Source organism: Toxorhynchites rutilus, chromosome 2, assembly GCF_029784135.1.
Source record: "Toxorhynchites rutilus septentrionalis strain SRP chromosome 2, ASM2978413v1, whole genome shotgun sequence".
Lineage (NCBI taxonomy): Eukaryota > Metazoa > Arthropoda > Insecta > Diptera > Culicidae > Toxorhynchites > Toxorhynchites rutilus.
Window position 1 is genome coordinate 67,423,915 of NC_073745.1, and position 23,211 is coordinate 67,447,125.

At 39.3% G+C, this 23,211-nt stretch overlaps 2 protein-coding genes across 4 annotated transcripts in view; both read right to left on the minus strand.

The window, feature by feature from the left end:
* Positions 1-23,211, minus strand: part of LOC129764572 (GTP-binding protein Di-Ras2) — a 343,955-nt gene that overhangs the window by 32,615 nt on the left and 288,129 nt on the right. For all 3 annotated transcript variants that reach the window (XM_055763777.1, XM_055763776.1, XM_055763778.1), the window contains one exon: positions 3,554-4,082. In XM_055763777.1, coding sequence (XP_055619752.1) covers positions 3,554-3,642 — 89 coding nt within the window. In that variant the 5' untranslated portion in view covers positions 3,643-4,082. The remainder of the gene's footprint in view (positions 1-3,553; positions 4,083-23,211) is intronic.
* LOC129764571 (membrane-bound alkaline phosphatase-like) lies at positions 13,616-16,653 on the minus strand. The gene is made up of 3 exons (XM_055763775.1): positions 16,546-16,653; positions 15,314-16,485; positions 13,616-15,255 (listed from the first exon to the last, which is right to left on the minus strand). The coding sequence occupies exons 1-3, from the start codon at positions 16,616-16,618 to the stop codon at positions 14,917-14,919; spliced, it is 1,584 nt and encodes a 527-aa protein (XP_055619750.1). The 5' UTR covers positions 16,619-16,653; the 3' UTR covers positions 13,616-14,916.

Genomic DNA, 23,211 nt, shown 5'->3' on the forward strand with positions numbered 1-23,211 from the left:
GCGTAGTTCTACGTCAACAATGCGGTCGTGTCTTAAACACAACCTTCTACAATTTTTTTCATTTACTCGATTATCGAATAATCGTTGGGGCATTTTTCAATATTCGTTTCATTCGAATAATTGGGCCTGATGCTCGAATACACTTCACTGATATAATAATCTCATACAAAAATTTCATCTGAAGATAATTTGATATTGTAATGATAAGTTTAGTGGGAAACTAATCTCGTATCCAGATGTCGACACCGTACCGTTGTCATTGCGGATACGTTTCATTCCGTTTCCACCGTGAAGTGTATTCGAGAATCAAGGAATTCTCGCTTAACTTTTGAAAAGGTCCTATGTAACAAAAGTAAACAAATCGAGTTAATGGATGCACGCTCTTAGTTTTCAATCATTGAATGCATTACAAAAACAATCGTTCATGTATCTATCTTCTTCATCTTTTTATCGCCGATACAAAAAATATCCAATGTGCAGATTCGTATTTTAAAAACGCTGTAGAAATTTAATTTTTAGGAATTATATATTCAGCTTTCGCTTATAATCAGATAAGAGTGTATAGATCACGTTGGCCATGCTTCACTGTCAATTTTTCGTAAATTTGGAAAAATGTCGTCGAACGAAAAAGAGCGTCGTGAATTAATCCTGTGCACTCATTTCGAGAATCCGGAGTTATCACATCGGGACATCGGTAAGATGCTGGGAATCGTCCAATCCACGGTCAGCAGAGTACTAAAACGATACTTCGAGAACCTAACCATCGACCGGAAGGTGAAGAACGGCAAAAATGGATGCTCCGTCAGTGAAAAAGATCACAAGCGCGTAGTTAAGCAGTTTAGACGTGATCCGAGAAGTTCGGTCCGGGATGTCGCCAATAAGCTGAATTTGTCAAGTTCATTCGTCCAGCGGACCAAGCAGCGGGAGGGCCTGCGTACATACAAGGTTCAGAAGGCTCCTAACCGCGACGAAAGGCAAAACATGGTGGGGAAGACGCGAGCCCGGAAGCTGCACACCGAAATGTTGACGAAGCCGCATTGCCTGGTAATGGACGACGAAACCTACGTCAAAGCGGACTTTCGTCAGCTGCCGGGCCTGTTGTTCTTCTCCGCAGAGGACAAATTCAGCGTTCCGGAGGAGATTCGCAAGCAGAAACTATCCAAGTTTGCCAAAAAGTACATGGTGTGGCAAGCGATCTGCTCTTGCGGAAAGCGGAGCGCCCCCTTCGTGATGACCGGCACGGTAAACGGGCAGGTTTACCTTAAGGAATGCCTACAGAAGCGCTTACTACCCCTATTGAAGCAGCACGAGGGCCCGACCATCTTCTGGCCGGATCTCGCTTCGTGCCACTATTCCAAGGACGTGTTGGAGTGGTACGAAGCCAACGGGGTCACCTTCGTCCCAAAGGAAATGAACCCGCTCAATGCGCCGAGGCGTCGCCCAATAGAGAAATATTGGGCGATTATGAAGCAGGCCCTCCGGAAGAACCCAAAAGTTGTCAAATCGGAGGCGGACTTGAAGAGAAAATGGATTTCTGTTCAAAAAAACTACAACCTGACGTTGTACAGAACCTTATGGACGGGGTAAAGAGGAAGGTGCGAGCATACGGGCTTGGGCTCGAAGTATGAATAAAAAGAAAATGCCAAAATTTGTTTAATAGTTTTTATTTTACTGTCTAAAATTTTCAAAAGGATCGGTCTACTGGGCGAATTTCTACAGCGTTTTTTCCGTGATGCAATTTGATGTGACATACCCTTTATATGTGTCGGAGGTATATTTGTGCAAATCGGTTGCGTGACTTATGCGCCACGATGTATATCTGTTTGACATGGAATGACTGATTTCAATATTTTGCTTAACGAAGGGCCTCTAAAGCTATCTGACAATAATCCATTTTTTTAGAGCTGTTAAAAATGTACGATATTGATTTGGGAGTCATTTTTTATGTAAAAAAACAACAGTTTTACAGCGCCAAAATAATTCTGTTTGAATTTGTTGAAAATACAATAAGTTGATAAGTTTTTCACGATCAGTTTTCCAGATCTACTGTGTAAGATCAAAAAAATTTTTTTAATAAAATAAATGGTGTATTTTATGAAAAATTCAAATTTCAATTTTTTTTCTTTCTAAATTTATATAAAAAACAATTTTTTATCGCTGTATTGGAAATATTGTTTTCATTTTTGTATAACCAAAAGTGCAATAAAGTGAGCTTAGAAGGCAGCGGAAAATAGTGTCTTTGTTAACCCTTCAACTACTTCGTGGAAACTACAAGGGAACTTCGATATAACGTACACATTTTCAAAGTGCAAAGGAATAATTTTTTGAATATTTTTTTCTGAAAGAACAATAAATTATACCGAAATACAACTGGATTCTAAATGACGAGCTTTTCTAGGGAGCCCAGAGAGCAATTCTTTCGGTGAAAGAAAAAAATGCGCTTTACTTTTTTTACAGAAAGGCATCGAAATCAATAATTCTCATTTTTCATTGAACAGCTGTTAGCAGTAAATAATAATGAAGTACATTGTTGTACTCCTGATTGTTCATTCGTTTTAACGATGTAGCTATCTGGGGCAGATTTCTTGTAGAAAATACTTCACAAATCATCAATATCCCATTTCCAAAGGCTGATTCAAAACTAGGGAAGACCTACGAATTATGAACTTGTTCTAATTCAGGCGGTTTTGATGGTTATTTCGTAAAGAAATGAAACACTGGCTTTTGCTATTTGAATTCTTAGTACTGAACAAAACAATAAAGTTCAAATGGCCAGTTTTATAAACGAAGATAAATGGATATAAACGCTATATCCATCATATAGCTTTCACACATTTCTGCCAACTCAAAGATATTTTGACATTACGAAACTTAAGTTTTTTTTATATACAACAATTTTTATAGAAACAACGTCCGCTGAATGGAATGGACTTGCGACATATTGTTATGGACTAATTCCTCGAAATTTGATGAGCAGTGTCCATTCGAGTAAGACTATAAGGTTTCAGACAAGCAGTATATAATCAATTGAGCTACAGTCACAACAGAGTGTCAACCGTCAGTCACTAGGTGTTTAACAAATGTTATGAGGTCTGGCGGTTACAGTGAGTTGCCGTGATTATTTTTAGATAACAAGTTAAGGATGTAATTTTTTTACCTTTATTGAATTTTCTAACATTAGTTTTAGCCAGTTCCATGACAAGCGAATCGATTCAATTCAAATCAAAGCCTTGGCATTAAATGTAGCTATTAAACGATAGATCACAAATTTGTAGGGTGATATGAAATATGCATTGGAAGAATTCATAACAAACACCGAGGGCATGAAACGGGTCCCAATTTAGCGTCATTACTAGGGTCCAATGTTTTGGTTTGGAAATCTCGAATCTCCCATCGAATAAAAGTCCTAAACATACATAAGAAAACAATCCGAGTCAACAAACGGGAATTGCACATATTCCCCACGCACGCCCTGCAAAACTAATCCCATAACAGGAAGCGAAAGCAATATTTCCACACAACAACAACAACAATAATAAAGATTTAAACTCACTTCTCTCGCTTTGGTTTGTCATCCGTGCTGTCGTCCTTCATGAACGAAGGCTGCAGGCTAAATCGCCTTCTCAAATGTCGCCCCTTCATCTTGGCAGCTGAGATGTGTCCTTCCTCGTACGTGTGGGTGTGGGTGTATGTGTGCTGTCGTATGTGCGTTGTGCCTTCTTGGGGCGGGAAAAGGCGAGCCAGGAGCAACGGGGGAATTACACTTCTGCGGCTGTGGGCAGCTTCCTTCCTGATTTTGGCCGCCGGTCAGTTGTTTGTGTGGTGACTCGACTTCGAATTCCTCAGAGGCTATAGCAAAGTGATTGTTACCTTTCAAGGAGGAGGAGGAGGAGGAGGAGGAGGAGTATTTCAAGTGAAAATGTGCCTTTGTATTATCACTGCCACTGTATGCTTCACTTCAGAGAACTTTTCGTTTTTTTTGGCTTCTCTCGGTGTTCCGACCAAGCTGCGTCGGCAAGGAGATTCTCTCACGGTTCCGGTTTACTGTTTGTGATGCTGTGCGGTGGCAAAAGTTGAACGATCTGGAACAAGGTAAAGATGAAAAGCGGATTAGCCGGGTGTTGGGTTTTAAGCTTTTCGGCTACTTGTTGAGGGCATGAGCTTTTCTGTGGTACTGCATTTTGGACGACTGATCAATTATTATAATACTAACGGAATGATGATGATTGACTTTTTTATGAACAGCTCGGACCGTAAACGAAAGTCGAACCGATAGATGCTGAACAATGACATTATGATAGCAATGCTTCAGTAGATACCGAAAGTCGATGTAAAAATAACATCACAAAACACTAAATCCTGCTTCAGTTCTAATTTGGTCGCTAAAGTAGGACACTTCTAAGCATGGAAAAAACGGGCAAAAAAGGGAAGGATGTCATTTTATAGGTTTTTGAATGAACTTTAAGGGAAAAATATATGAAAATTATTAGTCAGCTGTTCGAATGAATTTTCAAACTTGTTGTGGGATACCACCCATAATTTTCTTCACAGTACTGCTGGTAACCGTATTTGCTAGCTTGTTCATTCGAGCTGATTTTTATGGTTCTGTCACATATCTTTAGTTTGCCTTGGATAAATCTCGATGGGACGAAAATCTGGACAATTTGGTGGATTCATAGTTTCTTCAACTAAATCGAATGAACGAATCAGCCATTCCATCTCCTATTCGGAGTCGTGGCATGAAGCTAATTCCCAGTTAATGAATTTCACATAATGATTTCAAATTGTATTACAGTTGACGATGTTAAAACTCTTCAAAATTTACCTAGAATGCACTATTCATTTGCGCAACCGGTTTACATTTCGTCAATTCTGTCTGTATCGTTCACTTCCAACCAATACAGATTATCTAATAAATCAGGTATTCCAAAGTACATTTGGACATTTTCAGTTTCCTGATGTGATAATTTACCTCCGACTTTTCCATTGTTTTCTCATGTTTCTGATGTCTCTGATTTGCTTGATAGATTCATTGATAAGATATATAGTTCATTTGTATCAGTTATTACATCTTGATTTAATCGGGTATTTGTTTGAAGACAATTTTGCCTTCGTGAAAAATGCTACAATTTATTTTAAATGTTTATTATATTTTAAAATTCCACTGAATTAGCTGAAGGGTGTATACAATAACAGGGATTTGTTGTCAGAATGTTCATTCGTTTACACTATGGCGTCATTAGAACAAACGCATTGCGAATGAATCCTGCACGCTTCCAATGAATCCCAGATTATACGCTGGTGACTAGGCTGATCTGTTGGATTATCACAAGTCCACGGAGTGTGATGTTCTGAAACACTTGGAGAACGTCGGACTATCGACAGGAAATCCACAAATATGAGAAAAGTTGAGACAGCTGATCTTAAATTTTTTCCAACAGAACCCTAAGTTGTCATCGAGAGACACTGCAAAAAAGACAAACGTTTCGCTATCCTAAGACTAGAAAGTTGATTTGAGAAGTTTCAATTTTACACCTAGTTAGATCGGTAGAGCGGCCCGGAATACTGCATAACACAAAATAAGGATGGATTGTACGGATTGTACGCCACAGACGAAATGATTACCTCATCTTTTATTAAATTTTCGTATAATTTCCTCGCACTGGACTTGTTTCTCGACAGTTATTAATGGCCTGACAATAAATGCCATATAGGTACACCATGAATTCATCCGACATACTAAAATGCGCACGTTTTATTTTCTCCTAGAACTACGATTCACAGAAAAATCAAGTTCTAAAAATTGGCATGCAACAATACGATTCTGAACGTCCATAACTTGATCATTTATTAACCCTTGATAAGGTCGTGGAAACTAGGCAAGGAATCGACTCAAACTTCAGAGAACATAATCCTTACACAAGTAAGAACACATATTTATTTTTGATAAAAAAAATATTTCTATTCCAAACTATTTCAACAGTTAAAAAAATTGGTGGAAAGATTGTTGCCACTGCCCGTTAATTTTGCTGGTACGAATGTACGTATCGCGAACATCCCTCGAGCAGAGCTGCGATTTGTCGTGAGATCCAAGTGATGATACTCACACAAAGATAATCAACAAATTTTGTGCTACGATTATCTTTGGTGACCATCCCAAAGCCAGTCCAATAGTGTGAGAAGAGTATTATCACAACACTAACACATGGTGAGCTTCTACTTGATAGTAGAAATCCGAGCTCCTTGGTGAGTGTCCTGTCGCTGAAATGTCAGAATAGTGCGACACTCAAAAGTCTAGCTGATGGTTTGGTGTTTGGCGATATTCACAACATTCGCCTCTTTGTGTTCGTTCTTCGTGACTAGGGATGCCAGATGTGAATATACAGTTTCATTTTAAATACAATTTGAAGAATATTGTGTTTTCAGGCATGTATTTTCTTTTCAACTTTTCAGACTGCCTTAACGTTTTTAGCGGCACTTCGCCGACTTTACGTAGTAATACACGTGTCATTTGTATTAGTACTTAGTTTGTGGAATAACACGCCTTGCGTATCCCCTCTATTCCGGCTCCCGATCGGGTTTGAAATTAGCAAAATGATGCATTTTGTAACCCGTTCGTCTTCGATTTTTTTTACCAAATTTGTTTCTCATCATTGCAAGGATACTAAATCTGCAGACATGTTCGCAATTTTACTGATATTTAGTGTCCTGTCTATTCTGTTGCAGACTTATATTTTCAGTTGCAGACTGCAGGGATATGGTATTTCTACTCTTTATGACTTGATTCCCTGCACTAACAACCCCTTTTTTCATACATTACTTTGCTATTCTCGCGGTTACAAAAATATCTGCCATTTATACACATCAACATTTCAGTTTTTTGTCGAAGGCTTTCACAAAAAATCATCTGGCATCTCTGGAGATGATGACATTTACTCTGACAAAGGCCAACACGAAAATGACAAGTCACCAAGTATTTTTGTATACATTATACATCAAATAGTTTTGTGTACTATGTCTCTCTGGGTTGACCGCTACCGACCGCGCCAGCTGTCCAAACTGGACTGCCACAAAACGCAAGTTACGCATCTGATTAATCTTTGCTCCCAATGAGACTTCCCACATGTCCCACATGTTCCAGGCCAGTAAGAAAACTCGCATCATGTGTCTGCTGCGGAAACTACCAATCGGGCGCGGAACGGCTACGCAATGATATAATGAACTTCACAACGCCCGCGAACCGGAAGGTGGAAATCAGGACCATCAGCAGTAATTACCACATCGAGTAGAATTCTTCGGTTGCCTGGATATATAACAGGGTGGTCGTGTCGGATTTGATCAAGCAAATTGATCCCAGCGGGTAGAGTGAATATGAGACTCGTCTTGTTCGAGGTGGATTAGCTGACCAAAGATACCCAGGATGCGCTGAGAAAAGCCATTGAAAAATATTTTTCTACATGCAGATTGATTTTGTGCGCCAATTCTACTTCGCGGGTTATTCCCGCGGTTAGGAGTCGTTGCTTGGGAATAAGAGTGGCGGTCTATCTTAGAAGGATATTCTTAAAATTTTGAATGTAAGATTGTCATTTGTTTGTTTCTTGAATGTAACAACACTATTTACATTTCAGCACTTCCCTTCGGAACTAGCGAAAAGAATTACGCTATCCTCATGCTGGAAGCCGGAAATCGACTGGCAAATATTCCTTCGAGATACCGCTAATCAGATTGTCCTCGAACAAAGTCCACAGAAGCTGGAGGTGGTGAGGAAACAGCTATACGAGCTGCTATCCCAAGGCGTTCTATCGAATGTTATAATCTGTGGATTGGTACCGAATCTTGTTAAAAACTGCGATATGAGTCTGAAGACGCAAACGTAGAATTTTGCCGGGTATTATGAACACCGGATGCAGCAAGGAAGCAAACATATATTCCACCTGGAAGTGTTCGTGGCGCAGTGTGTGGCACTATATAAGAAGTTTCTCAATAAAGCCTCAATGGAAGTGGATGATTTTTGAGCGATTCTTTTAGATCGCAATTTTCTTTCGTTTTATGGAAAAATAAAATTTGTGTTTTCATCTCACGTTTATTAACTAAACTTCAATAGTTCTGGGAATGATTAACTCTAAATAAAAAGAACACGCCTTGTCGGTTTTCAACCGGATAGTTTTCATGATCCGCATATAATTATGAAATGATAATTTTATCAATATACTTAAATACCATTTCATTCAAAAACCATTATGATGCACCGTGTTTATTTTAAAATTATATTTAATGTGATTTTTGAAATTATGACACCATAATATTTTTTATTATAAATGTCTGTTCATTCTAACTACATGAAATAAATATTCGTTCGATTAATCGAATACTGGCCCCACGATTAATCGATAATCAAATAAACGAAAAATTTAGACATCTCTAACAACAGCAACAACTTCTACTTCAACAAACACATTTAAACAACCGTCGCGATTGTCAAAAATGATTGGAAATGTCTGATCACTCACATTTCTACTACCACCATACGCCACAACCACCGCTCTCGTAACGTAAAGTTGTAAACAGAGCGATCGGCAGTGAGAGGCATTGGAACCAACCGTCATTTGGTTAGGTGTCAGAAACAAAAGAGTGAGTATCACTACTGAATTTTTGGATCTCACGTGCCGTGAGAGGAATTGAGTGACTATGGTCAGCTTTTTTGTGACATTGACGGTGATGGATTGCAGCTCTGCCCTCGAGCTGTTATGAGCGGGGCACTTGAAAATGATAAAATTAATGTACGCCACATGAATAATTAACTCTATAGTGAACAACTCTCCAGCAAGTGTGACGAGATCAATGAATATTTTAGTAAAAATTTCACGCGTGATGAGGAGTTCTTGCCAATTCTTCCGATGAATGATAATGGGTTGAATTCAACAGGAGTTAGATGTATCTTCTGCAATACTTCCCATATCTTCAAACGCTGTTGGGTCAGGTGGGTTACATTTGAAGTTTGTAAAGCTAATCTTGCCATATATAACTTCTTCCATTACTCACGTCACCAACCTGGCCATTTCAACGTCGATATACCCTCGTATATAGAAATCTTCGAAAGTTACCCCGATTCGTAATAGTTCATGTGGCTCAGATTTAAATAACCTTCTCCCGACGAGCATTTTTTTGTTCCTTATCGAAAACATTTGAGAAAATTCTTAAAAGTGAAATTCAAGAATGTTTTAATCGCTTTGATTTGATCAGTCCTTACCAATCGGGCTTTTGTTCAAATCATAGCACTTCCAAAGCACTTCTAAAGGTTCATGATGACATTCATAGAACCATTGATAAGAAAGGTACGGAATTTCTGATACCTATTAATTTCTCTAAAGCATTCGACAGAGTTTCTCGCGTAAAACTTCTAAAAAAAAAATTGTCCAGTCAATTTGGTGTTTCAAGTGCTGCCGTGAATTGAATCATACGGTAAGTTCTCAAGTCGAACCAACATTATATTAGGCTGTTAAAAAAGTCCTGCGGTATTTTTTTTTGAATTTTCATTTGTTCATAAAATTAGTTACAATCATCTGTTTTAAATCAAATATGCGCCGTTTTGTTCGATGACTTGTTCCCAACGAGATGCCAACTTCATAATACCCCTGTTATAGAAGCTCGCTTCCTTATTGGCAAAAAACTCGGATAGCCAATTTTCACAGGCCTCTTTTGTGGCTAACTTCTGACTACCTAGCTTGTTCGCCATTGACAAAAACAGGTGGTAGTCACTTGGTGCAAGGTCCGGACTATACGGCGGATGCAAAAGAACCTCCCATCCGAGCTCCCGGAGCTTCTGGCGCGTCACCAAAGAAGTGTGTGGCCTGGCGTTGTCCTGATGGAAGACAATGCGGCCTCTGTTTATCAAAGATGGCCTCTTCTTCATGAGTGCTACCTTCAAGCGGTCCAGTTGTTGGCAGTACAGGTTCGAATTGAGCGTTTGGCCATAGGGAAGCAGCTCATAATAGATTATTCCTTGACAATCCCACCAAACACACAGCAGAACCTTCCTGACCGTTAATGAGGGCTTGGCCACCGTCTGAGCCGCTTCAGCAGGCTTCGATCACGACCGTTTGCGCTTCACGTTGTCGTAAGTGACCCACTTTTCATCGCCAGTCACCATCCGCTTCAGAAACGGGTCGATTTTGTTGCGATTCAGCAGCGATTCACATGCGTCGATACGGTCAAAGATGTTTTTTGCGTCAACGTGTGTATCCCCAGCTCTTGGCCGATGCTACGGCTGCTACTATGCCGGATCATCTCGGCTAATTCAGCGATTTTGTCGCAATTTTCGACGACAGGCCTTCCGGAGCGTGGCGCATCTTCGACGACCTCTACACCAGAACGAAAACGTTGAAACCATCGTTGTGCGGTGGGAATGGAAACTGTATCGGGTCCATAAACTGCACAAATTTTATTGGCAGCTTGAGATGCATTTTTACCTTTGTCATAGTAGTACTGTAAAATATGTCGGATTTTCTCTTCATTTTGCTCCATATTTGCGACACTATAACTCACGAACGACTTAACCAAACAAAACACTGTCAAGGACTATATTATAGCGCGCAAAAATACCTTTCCAACAAGCTATAGTATGACTCGATACAATGAATACAACTAGAACTACGCGCTTACAACGACACCTCGCGGAAATACCGCAGGACTTTTTTGACAGCCTAATATATCATACGAAACTAACTAGCAAACAACCAAAAAATCGCCAAACGGACATACCTCGTTCTGATTGATCGAAATTGAAGATACGGAAAAATCGGCACATCAAAGTAGAGGGAATTTTTGTTCCCACCGAAGTGTATTCCCTAACATAGACATCAGAACCAAGCTGCCTACGGGAAATCGACAGTGCAAATACATGAAAGTAAGGGGATCTTTTGTTCCCACCGAAATGTATTCCCTAACAAAGCCATCAAAACCAAGCTACCTGGGGGAAATCGGCATTGCAAATACATGAAAGTAGGGGAGCTTTTGTTCCCACCGACATGTATTCCCTAACAAAGATTTCAAATCCAAGGTGCCTGGGGGAAATCAGCATGTAAATACCCTCGTGGTCGATAGTTTTAATAACGACGCGCACAAATGGATAGTGCTCATTTGAACTTGCGTGGGTATTGCTGATTGCATACGTGCTGGCAAATAAGTAGGGAGCGATGAATGAGTGTTTTTTAATTTTCCTTCCAATAAGAATCTTTCGATGGATTAATTGAAGAATGATATTTCAATGAACTGAATAGAACTTATGTTTGATAAAATATAAATAAAATTTAAATTTGGAATTTTTATGTTGGTTGCTTCGTGAAATTTCATATTAATGACCGATATCAATGTCCAATTGAAATTCGCATTGAGGCATGTATCATCGTGTTCCGTTGGGTTTAAAGTGAAAATGGAAATGGGTTGAGTAAACACTCAGAAAGTAAAAATTATAAAAGAAATTACATTTTCCATTTCAAATATATTTTCTCTATAATAAAGTAACACTTTTTTTCTGGTGACAAAACTTGATAATTGTGTTCGATAATGATAATTATCTTATATTACATTGATGAGTTTTTTTTCTTTATTTCATCCATACATAACACAGGAGCCAGCTCGTCCAGGGCCACAGAGGGCGGCTTTCATTGTATCTCATTCCACTTAGGCATCTTCTATCGTGATATGCACCATCAAATGACAAATCACCATTTTTCTATCATTATCACTCGGTTGTGAACAATGGTGGAGTGAACAAACAATACCTAACAACCAGACAAAACGGTGCTTTTCAGGGCCACCAAATCACTACCGAAGAGTTTAACAATGTAATTCTTCAAACCTATCCAAAATCAGCATGTAACAGATAGCCTAACGGAATCCTACATCAACTATGCGGTCGTGTCTTGGACACAATCCTCCTGTGACTTTTTGAAATCGATTTTTTTCAGTTTAGGATTTGAAAAAATATTTTTTTTTTGTATTTTTTTTCTAAAAATTCAATTATTTTCCTAAAACTCTTCCATAGATCACTTTTTTTCAAGTTTGGATTGAACGCTGTGAAATACTGAAAATCAGTGAAAGTTTTGGTGGCCAAGGCGAAGAATGAAGAATTTGCTGACACTAGGAGTTGGTTTTACGTCAATGAAATTTCTTCCGACTTGCTTTGTGGTCACGCGTAATCAACATTCAAGGTGTATTATTTGGCATAAGAAATCTCAATTAAGTTCTACTAATAAAAATTCCGCAAGTAATACTTAGGTTGAGAAGAAAAGAATGGAAATTTTATAATTACTGTTGGATGCAATGTAGTGCAATACCATTAATGCTCCTGTACTCGCGCGCAAAATCGTAACACGTATACTCACAGACTGTGCGGGTCTCTATAATATTGCTATTGTGTATTTTTGGGCGGTATTGATATTTATTTAAAGGAAAAGATATAAGTGGATGAAAAATCTCCAGAAAATATTTTTTCTTCAACTCATTTGGTTTTGATAGTCATTTAATGCAGCCTTCTCTTTGGATCTCGTTCTGTCATACCGTATGCGCGAGTATAGGAGGTTTGAACTAAAATACCTGTAATTGTTCAGCCATTTGACAGTTTTGATCTTACTTGTATATCCCGAGCACAAATTGCAGATTCTGGATTACAATACACATATTCTATATAATTAATCAATTATACACTCAGACACTAGATTTTAGAATTCTTATTCCAAATCTAGACATAACCCAAAGTACCAGATGCCAAGTACTGAACAGACAACAGAATGCCACAGTCCAATGGACGGAATCCAGATTCTGGACTCTGAATGTCAGCTTCCAGGTAAATTAAACTACATAATCCTTTATACACATTTTATGTACAGAATTTACAAAGATTAACAATAAAATTTCTTTTTAGCTCTTTCTTCTGTCGTAAATTCACCACATAAATTGCGCAGGGTGGTGGACTGAACACTACACCTTTCAGTAAGGGTACCAAATCGGAAAACAGGTAATGTTTTTATGAAATAATGATAACGTTCATAATTGCTTGTGCTGCGAATGGATTTTGATGATTTGCATACCAATCGAATCGAAAGATTTGTTCAGTATGCTATACATTATCATTCCCTTACAATCAGTAAATGATTTAAACAAAAGAAAAATTGGAAGTATTCCCATTTCCACATACATTTGTTCTGTACATTTCTTGTGATTCTCTATCAGTGCTGCCAAAACAAGCAACACTTTGAATCAAATTCAAATTCAGTGTACTTTTTACGGATAATGTGGAGAGAGGAAATATTGTAATTTTTGTCTCTTCCATTCATTGAGAACACACAAGCCACTCGCGATTTCAAATCACATCCATGGAGGCGAATGAACTGCAAAGTTTAAAGCCTCTTAAAAACAAAGAAACGAAATCACATCCTTAGAGGTTAGAGAAATGTAAAGTTTGACGCTTCTATACCGTAACGCATCATCATAAAATCACGGTCTTGCATCAGCTAGCGAGCGGCAGCAGTCCTTCTAATGGTGGTATTATAATCAACATTTTTCCTGAAGAGAAGCGAAAGCCAACCAACCAGTATGTATAAAAATAGCTGCCCTGTAGCGAAGCGATCAGTCATTTCCTAACCGCGAGCCAGTTAACACCAAAAGACGTCGATTATGCCCAACATCAGCAATAGGAGCGGTAGCAAAGCGGCAACAACGTCGGTAGCAGTAGCAAACAAGTTTCAACTTTCCCGTCCAACCTGAACGAAAGTACATAGCTTGTGCTTATGATTCGCTACTGTCGCATCATGTTTTATTCCACGTTTACTACGCTGAAGGAGCTAATTTATCAGTTCTTTTCAGAACTATTTCACCAAAAGAGTTTCCGCTGTGGACTTACAGGTACCACCCAATCAGAGCCTGCACTCTCGTGCTATCGATCTAACACCCACTCGGTGATGCAGTTCTGTTCAATTATGTTGCCAAAGGTAGATTCAGGTGGTTGGGAAATGTGAAAGAATAGTGCCGGTGGAACAAACTATATTCGCCTGTGACCGAACGTACGTCAAGCGTGAAAAAGACCGCCGAAGTATGGGTCGCGATGAATACCCAGCGCAATACGTGCATTGACATAAGGAAACAAATTGTAGCATATGGCACGCTTTTGTATTGTTCTCGCGAGGCCAAGAATGAATCTCCAATCAACCTTCTCCAACTGCTTCAACAAAACCACGTCAACTATCGTCAACTTTTTAGGGCCACCCAAACTTTATATTAAAGAGTTATTTATATATTTTCACGTTCTAAAATGATATCGGAAGTTATAATCAAACGAATTGGTCAAAATAATTTCGTAGTCCTACGTAACCAAAGCAGTCGTGCCTTGGACATCTCCTCCTATAATATTTTTTACATTCTTTTAAGAGATATTTCACTCGTACGATCCGTACGATTATTTGAGCTTAATTAGTCAAATTATCTGTAAATCAACAGCTTCTAAGTGTTTCAAATCAATTGGGTTGTAAATAAATACAGAACAAGTTGAAACACGTGTCCCCACTCTCAATAGATTGCATTATCAAAACATCTTATAATCATTGACAAACATCACGTTCATTGCAGACCGGAAGGTCTAATCAATTTGAGTCTTGAGTGCAGCCAATCTGTATTTGCGTAGGTCCGATGTATAACTTGTTTACAGTTCGAAGCAACAAATCAAATTGTTATCAGTCATGTAGATCACTTAATTAGCTCTGCTATCTATAGAACTAAATAATCGATTGCCTTATACCTCCCGTAAATCTGTCACGCTATCACGAGACTATTCAGTGCCATCTCTTGATAAATAACACCGCGATAAGTTTAATTTAAAGAGATTAAAATGCAAAGCCTAACACAGTTGACCCCGAGCTATTACACCTCACAGGCCCTCAGCCCATCGCCGATGCATGCCGCGTAGGCCATTATGTGAGGAATGGCATTCTGCTCGTATGTTCCCGTGAAGAGGTGCGCCCAAGGTCCAGATGCGTACACCGCTACGTCCTCTCCGCCATGGGTCTCCGACTTGAGCGGGAGGGTCGTTGGAAACCGCAAGTTGTCCGGAGAGGTATCCATCTCGCGAACATCTTTCCGGCGCTTCTTCTCCCTGTCAATATGATCCTCGAATCCGGGTCCGTTTGCGTAGCTGATCGTCATGTACGGAAGTTTATCGTCACCGGTTCCAGCTGTTCCGAAGATATCGTTGGAACGACGCTGAAAGCTCTCGTAAATTAGAATAATTTATGTAGGTTAGAGGTTTGTTGCTTCTTACCGCGTAACCCGAATAGCTGACGCTATGCGAATGATCGGACGTGACCACGATCAGAGTATCTTCTTCGTTAAATTTCTTGCGAGCAAGATCGACTGCCTTCGAAAATTCCAACGTTTCGTCAATCGCCAGCTTAGCCCAGTTGTCGTGATGACCGTGATCTATCCGACCACCCTCGACAAACAGGAAAAAGCCTTTCTCGCTTTTGCTCAACACATCGGTCGCCTTGTCAACCATTTCGGCCAAAGTTGGTTCCCTTTCCATATTTTTATGCACGCGATCCAAGTTATATGCGCAATGGGCTGGCTCGAACATACCCAGTAATTTATCCGTTTTCAACGGATCCAGCGCCAGTAAATCTTGCTTGTTCCAGACGAAGGTTCGATTTTCTCTGCCACCACCTAAGCTCAACCACTCTTCTATTAAATTTCTGTTATCCTCTCTGAGCCCTCGGTCCCCGTATTCGGGGTCTGGATGGTCACCTAAAAATTCCCGGCGCCCTCCCCCCAGCATGACCTTCAAACGACTTCCAGTTTCACCATGTACCAGTTGCAGCGCAATGTCATCCAACACTTTCGGATCGCATCCATCCCTCTTAATCCAGTAATCACTCTCCCAATCCCGATACGCCGTATGAGCGTACACTCCAGCAGGGGAAGCATGCGTAACACGAGTTGTCGTAACCAGCCCGGCGTCCTTGCCAGCATCCATTGCCCACACTGCGATCGAATGGGTATGGGTGCTCTTGTCCAACTGTGCCGTACAATTCAGAGCCGGTACCTGTGCGTTCACTCCAATGGTATCGTAGTTACCCTTCACACCGGTCAAATACGCCGTTGAGGTACAAGCCGAGTCGGGAACCTGATAGTCCACGCAGTAGGTCTTCGACATCCCGATGTACGGGAAGTGATCGAAGGAAAGCTGCTTCTCCTCACCACCAGCGTAGACGCGCGCCATCGCAACCGTCGAAATGGACATCCCATCGCCCATGAATAGTATCACATTTTTGGCAACGTTTCGATTTTCTTTGCGATCAACCAGTTTCTCGAGAGTTGCCTTCGCGTTATTCCGCCAATAGTTGATGGTTTGTTCGAGCTGCGCATTGCGAGAATTTGTCGGCACGCAATCGTCCTCCGGGAACCTCGGATGGTAATTATCTTCATCCGAATCAGACACTGCAAGCAGATAATTGGGATTGATTCACACAATCGACGAGAACTTAAGCGAGCCGATACCTTCGTTCAATGGCACAGCGATTGCGATTGAAATCACTGCCGGTAACAATATAAAAAGCGTTGGGGACCTCATGCTCGCGCTGTGAGCGTTGACCAAGCTATTGACTGGTGGGGTGTTTCACTGGCAGACTTTTATGAATACACAGTGGCAACTGATAAGATGGATGGATACGATCGGAATGGGTCGCCATTGATTAATTTAAAGCTATCAGCTCAGATAACGGCAACAGCTATTCCGACGAATGGGCAATAATGGGCAACTCAGACGGATATGAACCGAGGTTCGGCTCGATAAGCTGATGTCGTCAAATTTAGATATTCCTCTGCGATGTGGTCGTGGCCAAATGTTTTAGCTCTACAGTCAATTTGCGTATCCCGAATTAAACACTGGTTGTTTGAAATGTTCATATTGTAATTGAAGCTTATATATTGAACTAAAACCCGATGGTTTAGAATGATGGTCAAACAGTCCAAACGACTCGTGTTTGACATTTCCTGAACAACTTCATAAGGCTTGTCACATTCGATTTGTCTATTCTCATCAATTTTCCCAAGCCGGCGGAATTATTTAGTTTCACTTATGCGTGAGCAACATTTTTATACGCTGTGCCAACCTTCCAGTTTTTCCAATTGCCAACCTTCCAGTTTTTCCTTCATATTGCCAGTTTTTTTTCGAGCATGCCAGCGAAACAGCCAAAAGCAAAAAATCTCCAGTTTTTTCTCAATCTTCACAGTTTCATCCTCATCCAGCTTTTTTATTTTTTCGGCATTTTCAAGTTTTTTAATCCCCAAAATTATACTCTTTTCTTCCGGTTGTGAGAATCCTACTCCGCTTCACTGATCTTTATGGCGATTATCGTCTTTCTCTATTTATATCTTTATACACTCTGTCCAACTTCTATAAGACCAGGAGATGATCTGACTGCTGTCATGGTAATCAAACAATGCTTCAACTTATATTCTAGTGTATTGGTATTGGTGACTACCATACACTGCATGATTTCAATATGTGTGTGTGCAAAAGCGTAACCAAGCGTAAACCAAACGTTTTGTATTTTTCAAGTGTCAAGTTCCTATAAGACCAGTTACATTTTTCCGTTGTTTCAGTTGTTTTGTTCAATAAATCTGTAAAATGCCAAAGGGAAAAGTGCCAACGGAGAGAAAAGAAAGACAAATCGATGCATTTCACCAAGAAGATGTTGGTATCAGAGAAATTTCTCATCGGATTGGACGATACCATCAAGTATTGCTCAATTATTTGACGAATCCTCAAGAATAAGGTAAGAAGGAGAGATCACCACGTAAATCGAAGCTCTATGACCGGAATAAGCGGGAAATAGCTGGAACAGCTTCGAATACCTCAAAATCGCTTATGCAAATGAAGTAATATTGCAATTTTAATGTTACTCGGGTGACAATTCGTCAAATTTTGGTAACAATCCTCACATAAAGAGGGCTTAAAAGGTTAAAGCTCCTCATCTTACACCATCTCACATTGGAAGTAGTCTGAGTTTTGCCAAAGCTCACATGAACCGACAGTGGGACATGGTATGTTGTGACAAAGAATGTTTCCAACAGAATACATTTTGCTATATACCATAACGAAACGTTATCTTCACTGACGAAGACAAGTTCAATTAGGATGGTTCTGATGGTTTCAACAGGTACTGGCGTGATTTACGGAAGAAGGGACAATACTTTTCAACCAGGAATTTTGGTTGGAAGCTCGTGCATGGTATGGGCGGGATTCTGTGCAACCGGAAAGCTCAAGATAGTTTTAACATCACTTAAGGATTACATATATGTACTGGAATCCTCTCTCCTACCGTTTTTGCGTGGATATCGTCACAAAAAAAATTACGGGTGGGTAATGTCGGGGACATAACCGGAGTGACGTAGGACTATACAAAGGGGACAGATTTTGTTAAATATATAATTTAAATATATTGTTTTATTTTCTTCTCCTACGTGAATATCTACCTATCTACCTGAAAAATGGATTAGTTTACTGTTTACTCTTTATGAATATGTTGATGGTTCTGAAAAGAACCTTTGGTGTTGTGTTTTTGTTATCACTCGATATTCCCATCTTGTTCGGTTAAACCTTCCTGTTTAGCTTTTGCGTTTGCCACTCGCCACAGCTTTCACAGTTGGAAAATTCCCATCCAGCTTGTGACATGTTGTTCAGTAAATTACATTTAATAAGACGTACCGGAGAAACACTTTGCCACTCACTGAAACTAATTGTTGCCTTGATGAGCGCCGAACCGAAGCTGCTCTGTTCTTGATGCGGGTTTTCTGATTGTCGTGAGCAGCTTTGCAAGCCAACTCGAGCACTCCGACGGCCGAAACTCTATAATCGCTGTTAGGTATACTGGTGCTCCGGCACCAATCCGTTCGGTCTAGTTACCCTTGCGGAGCAATCAGTGAATGCGACCAACAGGGAACTGGAGACCTGCACGGTTCGAGTGAGACTTTGCCTTCCCCTTAACTTGTCCTCCTTTGTTACGTCCACGATGTCGATGCCGTACAACCACACGGGTTTACGGTTTGAAAGAAAATAAGATATTTTTTTGGGGTCCGCGTGTTTTATACTCTAGCGGTACACACTCACAGGATAGAGACAAATCAGCAGACTCAGCCAGAGGGGCGAGTCCAACGAGACGAACGAATAAGCGATTTGTTCTCTCGTTGGATTCACATGCAGGCTAAAAAGGGTCCTTTTCAGGATCACAAAATTATCTTCAACCTAAAGAGTTTATTGTTTTGTTATCACTCGATATCCCCATCTTGTTCGGCTAAACCTTTCCGTTTAGCGATTGCATTTGCCACTCGCCACAGCTTTCACAGTTGGAAAATTTCTTCCCATCCAGCTTATGACATATTTTACAGTAAATTACATTCAATGGCACGTCGCATTACCACCACTCAGTATCGGATTGGAGGTAATTTTAACCTGTAATTGAACATTTGCGATGACAGTGGTACAGTGTCGACTTTCAATGTGGGGTCATAATTTGGACCCCGAACTCTATGTTTACAAAAATGTCCAACTAAATATGTCGCATTACATGTCCGTCCAATTATCTAAATGTCGAGATAAGTGTAAATTACTGTACTTCTAGAATCTAGAAACAATTTAAGAATTGGTGAAAATCAATAAGCTCAGAACAACTGCCAAATTCACATACTCATCATATCCTGGCAAACAAATTATGAAAAAATCAATTTGTGTGTTATTATTATTTTGGATAATGTTTTAGAAAGCATTGAACTGTATTTCCTAAACTCTTTTTTGGAAGGTTTAATGGCCCTGAAAAGCGCCTTGTTTTATGGAATGGTTCCAATTTAGAAAACTTAGTACTCGTGGTTTTGAAAAAAAACCATTTCGAACGCCCTCGATGCCGCCTTGTTCTGGATTTGCCACGAAAGCAGTTTGTGTAAAGAACAAACTTTTTTCTTCTGCTACCTGCTGCCGTTTTGCGATTGCGTTTGCCACTCGCCACTCGCTGCAACTGCCTGTTGTCTTGATGTCCACCGAACCGAATGTGTTCTGTTCCGAATGCGGGTTTTCTTATCGTCGCGAGCAGCTTTGCCAGCTAACTCAATCACTTCGGCGGCCGAAACTATATAACGGCGGCTAGGTGGACTGGTGCACTGGTACTAACGCGCTCGGCCTAGCTACCCTTGCGGGGAACTCCAGATCAACACGGTTCGAGCGGGATTTTGCCTTACCCCTCCCCTTTTCCTCCTTTACCATGTCCAGACATGGCTGCTTGGGTTGGTTTGTTGATGTGTTGTGATGCGAACCGATGTGCTGTACGGTTTGAATGAGAATGATCGTTACGGCAGCGGAGCGGGGATTTTTAAGCTGACTGGCTGGCTCGAGAATTACGCATGTGTGAGACTGCGACCAATGTTTCGTTCATTTTTTTCTTTTTCCTTTCCAATCGTGCTTCATTCTATTTCGCTGCTACTCTGGTTGCCCGTTTTGGTCGGTACGATTTGAGGAGCACAAAATGGACCAATCAAAAATGGGCACATAGGGCATTTTAACAATGCTTGATATTTCACAATTATTCAATTATTTATCCCATGAAAAATGAAATGATATTCGTTATGATAGATGCGTAGATATATTTCCTATCAATTGATGCAAAAACCTTTGCGATCTATTGAGAAATGCTCGAGTTATAAGCGTTCCAAATCTTGCATTTTTTCCTACTTGTTCAGTGCCTAGATTTCCATTTCACCCCCTATATCTTCCGGTTAGACGTATTCCTACGTCAAAAATCACATATCATATCATATTCATATCAGCAAGGAAATTAAGCAATGGATTAAGGACCAAAAACTTAATTTTTTGGACTGGCCGGCTCGCTCTCCATACTTGAATCCTGTTGAAAATCTTCGGGGGATCCTTGTACGCAGAATATATACTGAGGGGAAACGGTACACCACGATTGAAGAGCTCAAGGTCGCAATTTCGGAAACATTGGAATAATATCGAGAAAATCGCATTTCAGCAGCATTTGGTAAATAGTTTTCCAACACGAATTTTCCAGGTTATTAGCCGAAATGGCAAGGTTGCCAATTATTAACATGTAAATCAGGCAATAGTTTTGAGTTTTTCATTGATAATGCTTATGAATTTTGAAATGGTCTTATAGAATCTGGACAGCTGAAATTATCATATTTAAGCACAATAAATAAACAAACAACTCTTTTGAACGAAATTGACGTTGAATATACTTTATTTTAAGCATTCAACAATGTATGAGTGTATCTTGTTGAGATTGTAACTGTTTGTGTTGCAACGAAATAGAATCAGGGTGATCTTATAGAAGTTGGACAGAGTGTATATCTAGTATAAGCACACAGAAGTACGGTACGGTGTTTTCTCACTTATTTGTCTTTCTTTTATTGATATTCAGTTTAATCAGTTTATAATTATATCCGTTTGAACAGTGGTTGTGTAGGTGCTGCTATCGAAATGATGATCAGTGAATATTTGTTGCTATGTAAAATTTCACAGAACGCCGTAGCTGATTTCAAGACCAATTCGATAAAGTTTTACATTACACTCTGCAGCAAGTTCTAAAACATTTTAATTTGAATGACCCTTTAATCATCAACGTGGCAATAATTGATCCAACTTTTGCCATAGAAAGAAAACATATGTAAATTATTGCCCTTCTACAAAATCTTCCAAATATGTGCGATCGAAATGATATCCAGAAAAATCGATAATACATTCCGGGAAATACGAAACCTGGGTTTCACTTACCTGTAAGCGAACGCTAAGATGCTTCTTTTGTGGTAAAATTTTATCCCAAGAATACTATTAATTTTGCTTATCCCAAATTGACAAAAAATAATTTCAACATGCTTGATTCAATCGCATTTCTCAGCAACCGTTGTGCGATTGTTTTAGTATACAATTTGAACGAATCAAAACTAGAAAGTAGAACGGGGACAAATACTATGCGATAAATTCTAGCTTTAAAAAATTATGTAGAAATAAAGAAAAATGAATAAAAATGAAGCAAAGTCAGTAAGATTGACATTGAATGTTAAAACAGATGTATAATGTTAAAATGTATGACCAAAAAACAGGAAAATCAATAATGCTTCTTACTAACATAAACAAAATTGACAAAAAAAAACCATTTTTCCAATTTTTGTCCAATTTTTCTATCAGACCTACAAAATTTTAGTCAAAGAATGGAATATTTTTGTTTTCATTAAAAATTACCAAAGATTTTTTTGGATAAAATTCATTGAAAAAAAAATATTTTGAAAATTAAAATTCATTTTTGCCGCTTTTAAAATTCTAAAAAAATAGATATAAATAGCCCTTAAAACATGTCGAACGTGAGAATTTTAACACAAAAATGTTACGAGCAAAATATTATTTTTTTCAGGAGTCTTTAAACAAAAATGAATTATATTCCAAAAACTATAAAAGTAGAAAGTTGATGTCTTCGACAAAAGTTTATCTTTTAATAAGATCTAAAACTTTGTCGAATTCATTATATCACTATCTTGACTTTAAACAAAATTAGGATGTGTTGTATTTTTTTCACAGAATACAGTTTTTAAGTTATAAATTTTTGTAAAAAATTAAGAATAAAGTCTTGGCTTTTTCCAAAAAGTAGTCTAATTCTTTTTCGAATATTTCAAGTATGCAAAGTTGCTTAAATGATCCATGTCTTTACACCCACATCGTTTCACTGCTATCTGAGATGGTGCTGCCAACTCCTAGAACGAGTTGGCATGAAATTTGTCAACTATGTGAGCACTTAAAACAGAATTCATTTGCCATGATAGCAGAGGAATCTACTAACGTTTAATCGAAGAAGTCATTAGCGTTGATCGCACGCACGTTGTTTTGGAAGGAAGATACACTCCATGTTAAGACTATTTCCACGACTTGATTGAGGTTATTGAAACTGATTCAGAAACGTTTTACGAGACTATGGTTACCTGTTTTAATAGAGACGGAATCCCATACAAGCAGGATATTCTGCCGACGAGGCTTATAACATGACCGGTACCGAGAAGTCATTGAGAGCGTATCTAAGGAAAGACTGTCCAGATGGATTTTTCGGACCACCCTAGAATGGAAATGGTCACCCTAACGAAAAAACTAAAAAAAAAATACGG

Coding starts and splice junctions, on each gene's coding strand:
- LOC129764571 (XM_055763775.1), bottom strand. CDS start 16,618: ATGAGGTCCCCAACGCTTTTTATATTGTTACCGGCAGTGATTTCAATC. Junction 16,486..16,545: donor CGCTGTGCCATTGAACGAAG/GTATCGGCTCGC, acceptor ATCTGCTTGCAG/TGTCTGATTCGGATGAAGAT. Junction 15,256..15,313: donor TCAGCTATTCGGGTTACGCG/GTAAGAAGCAAC, acceptor GAGAGCTTTCAG/CGTCGTTCCAACGATATCTT.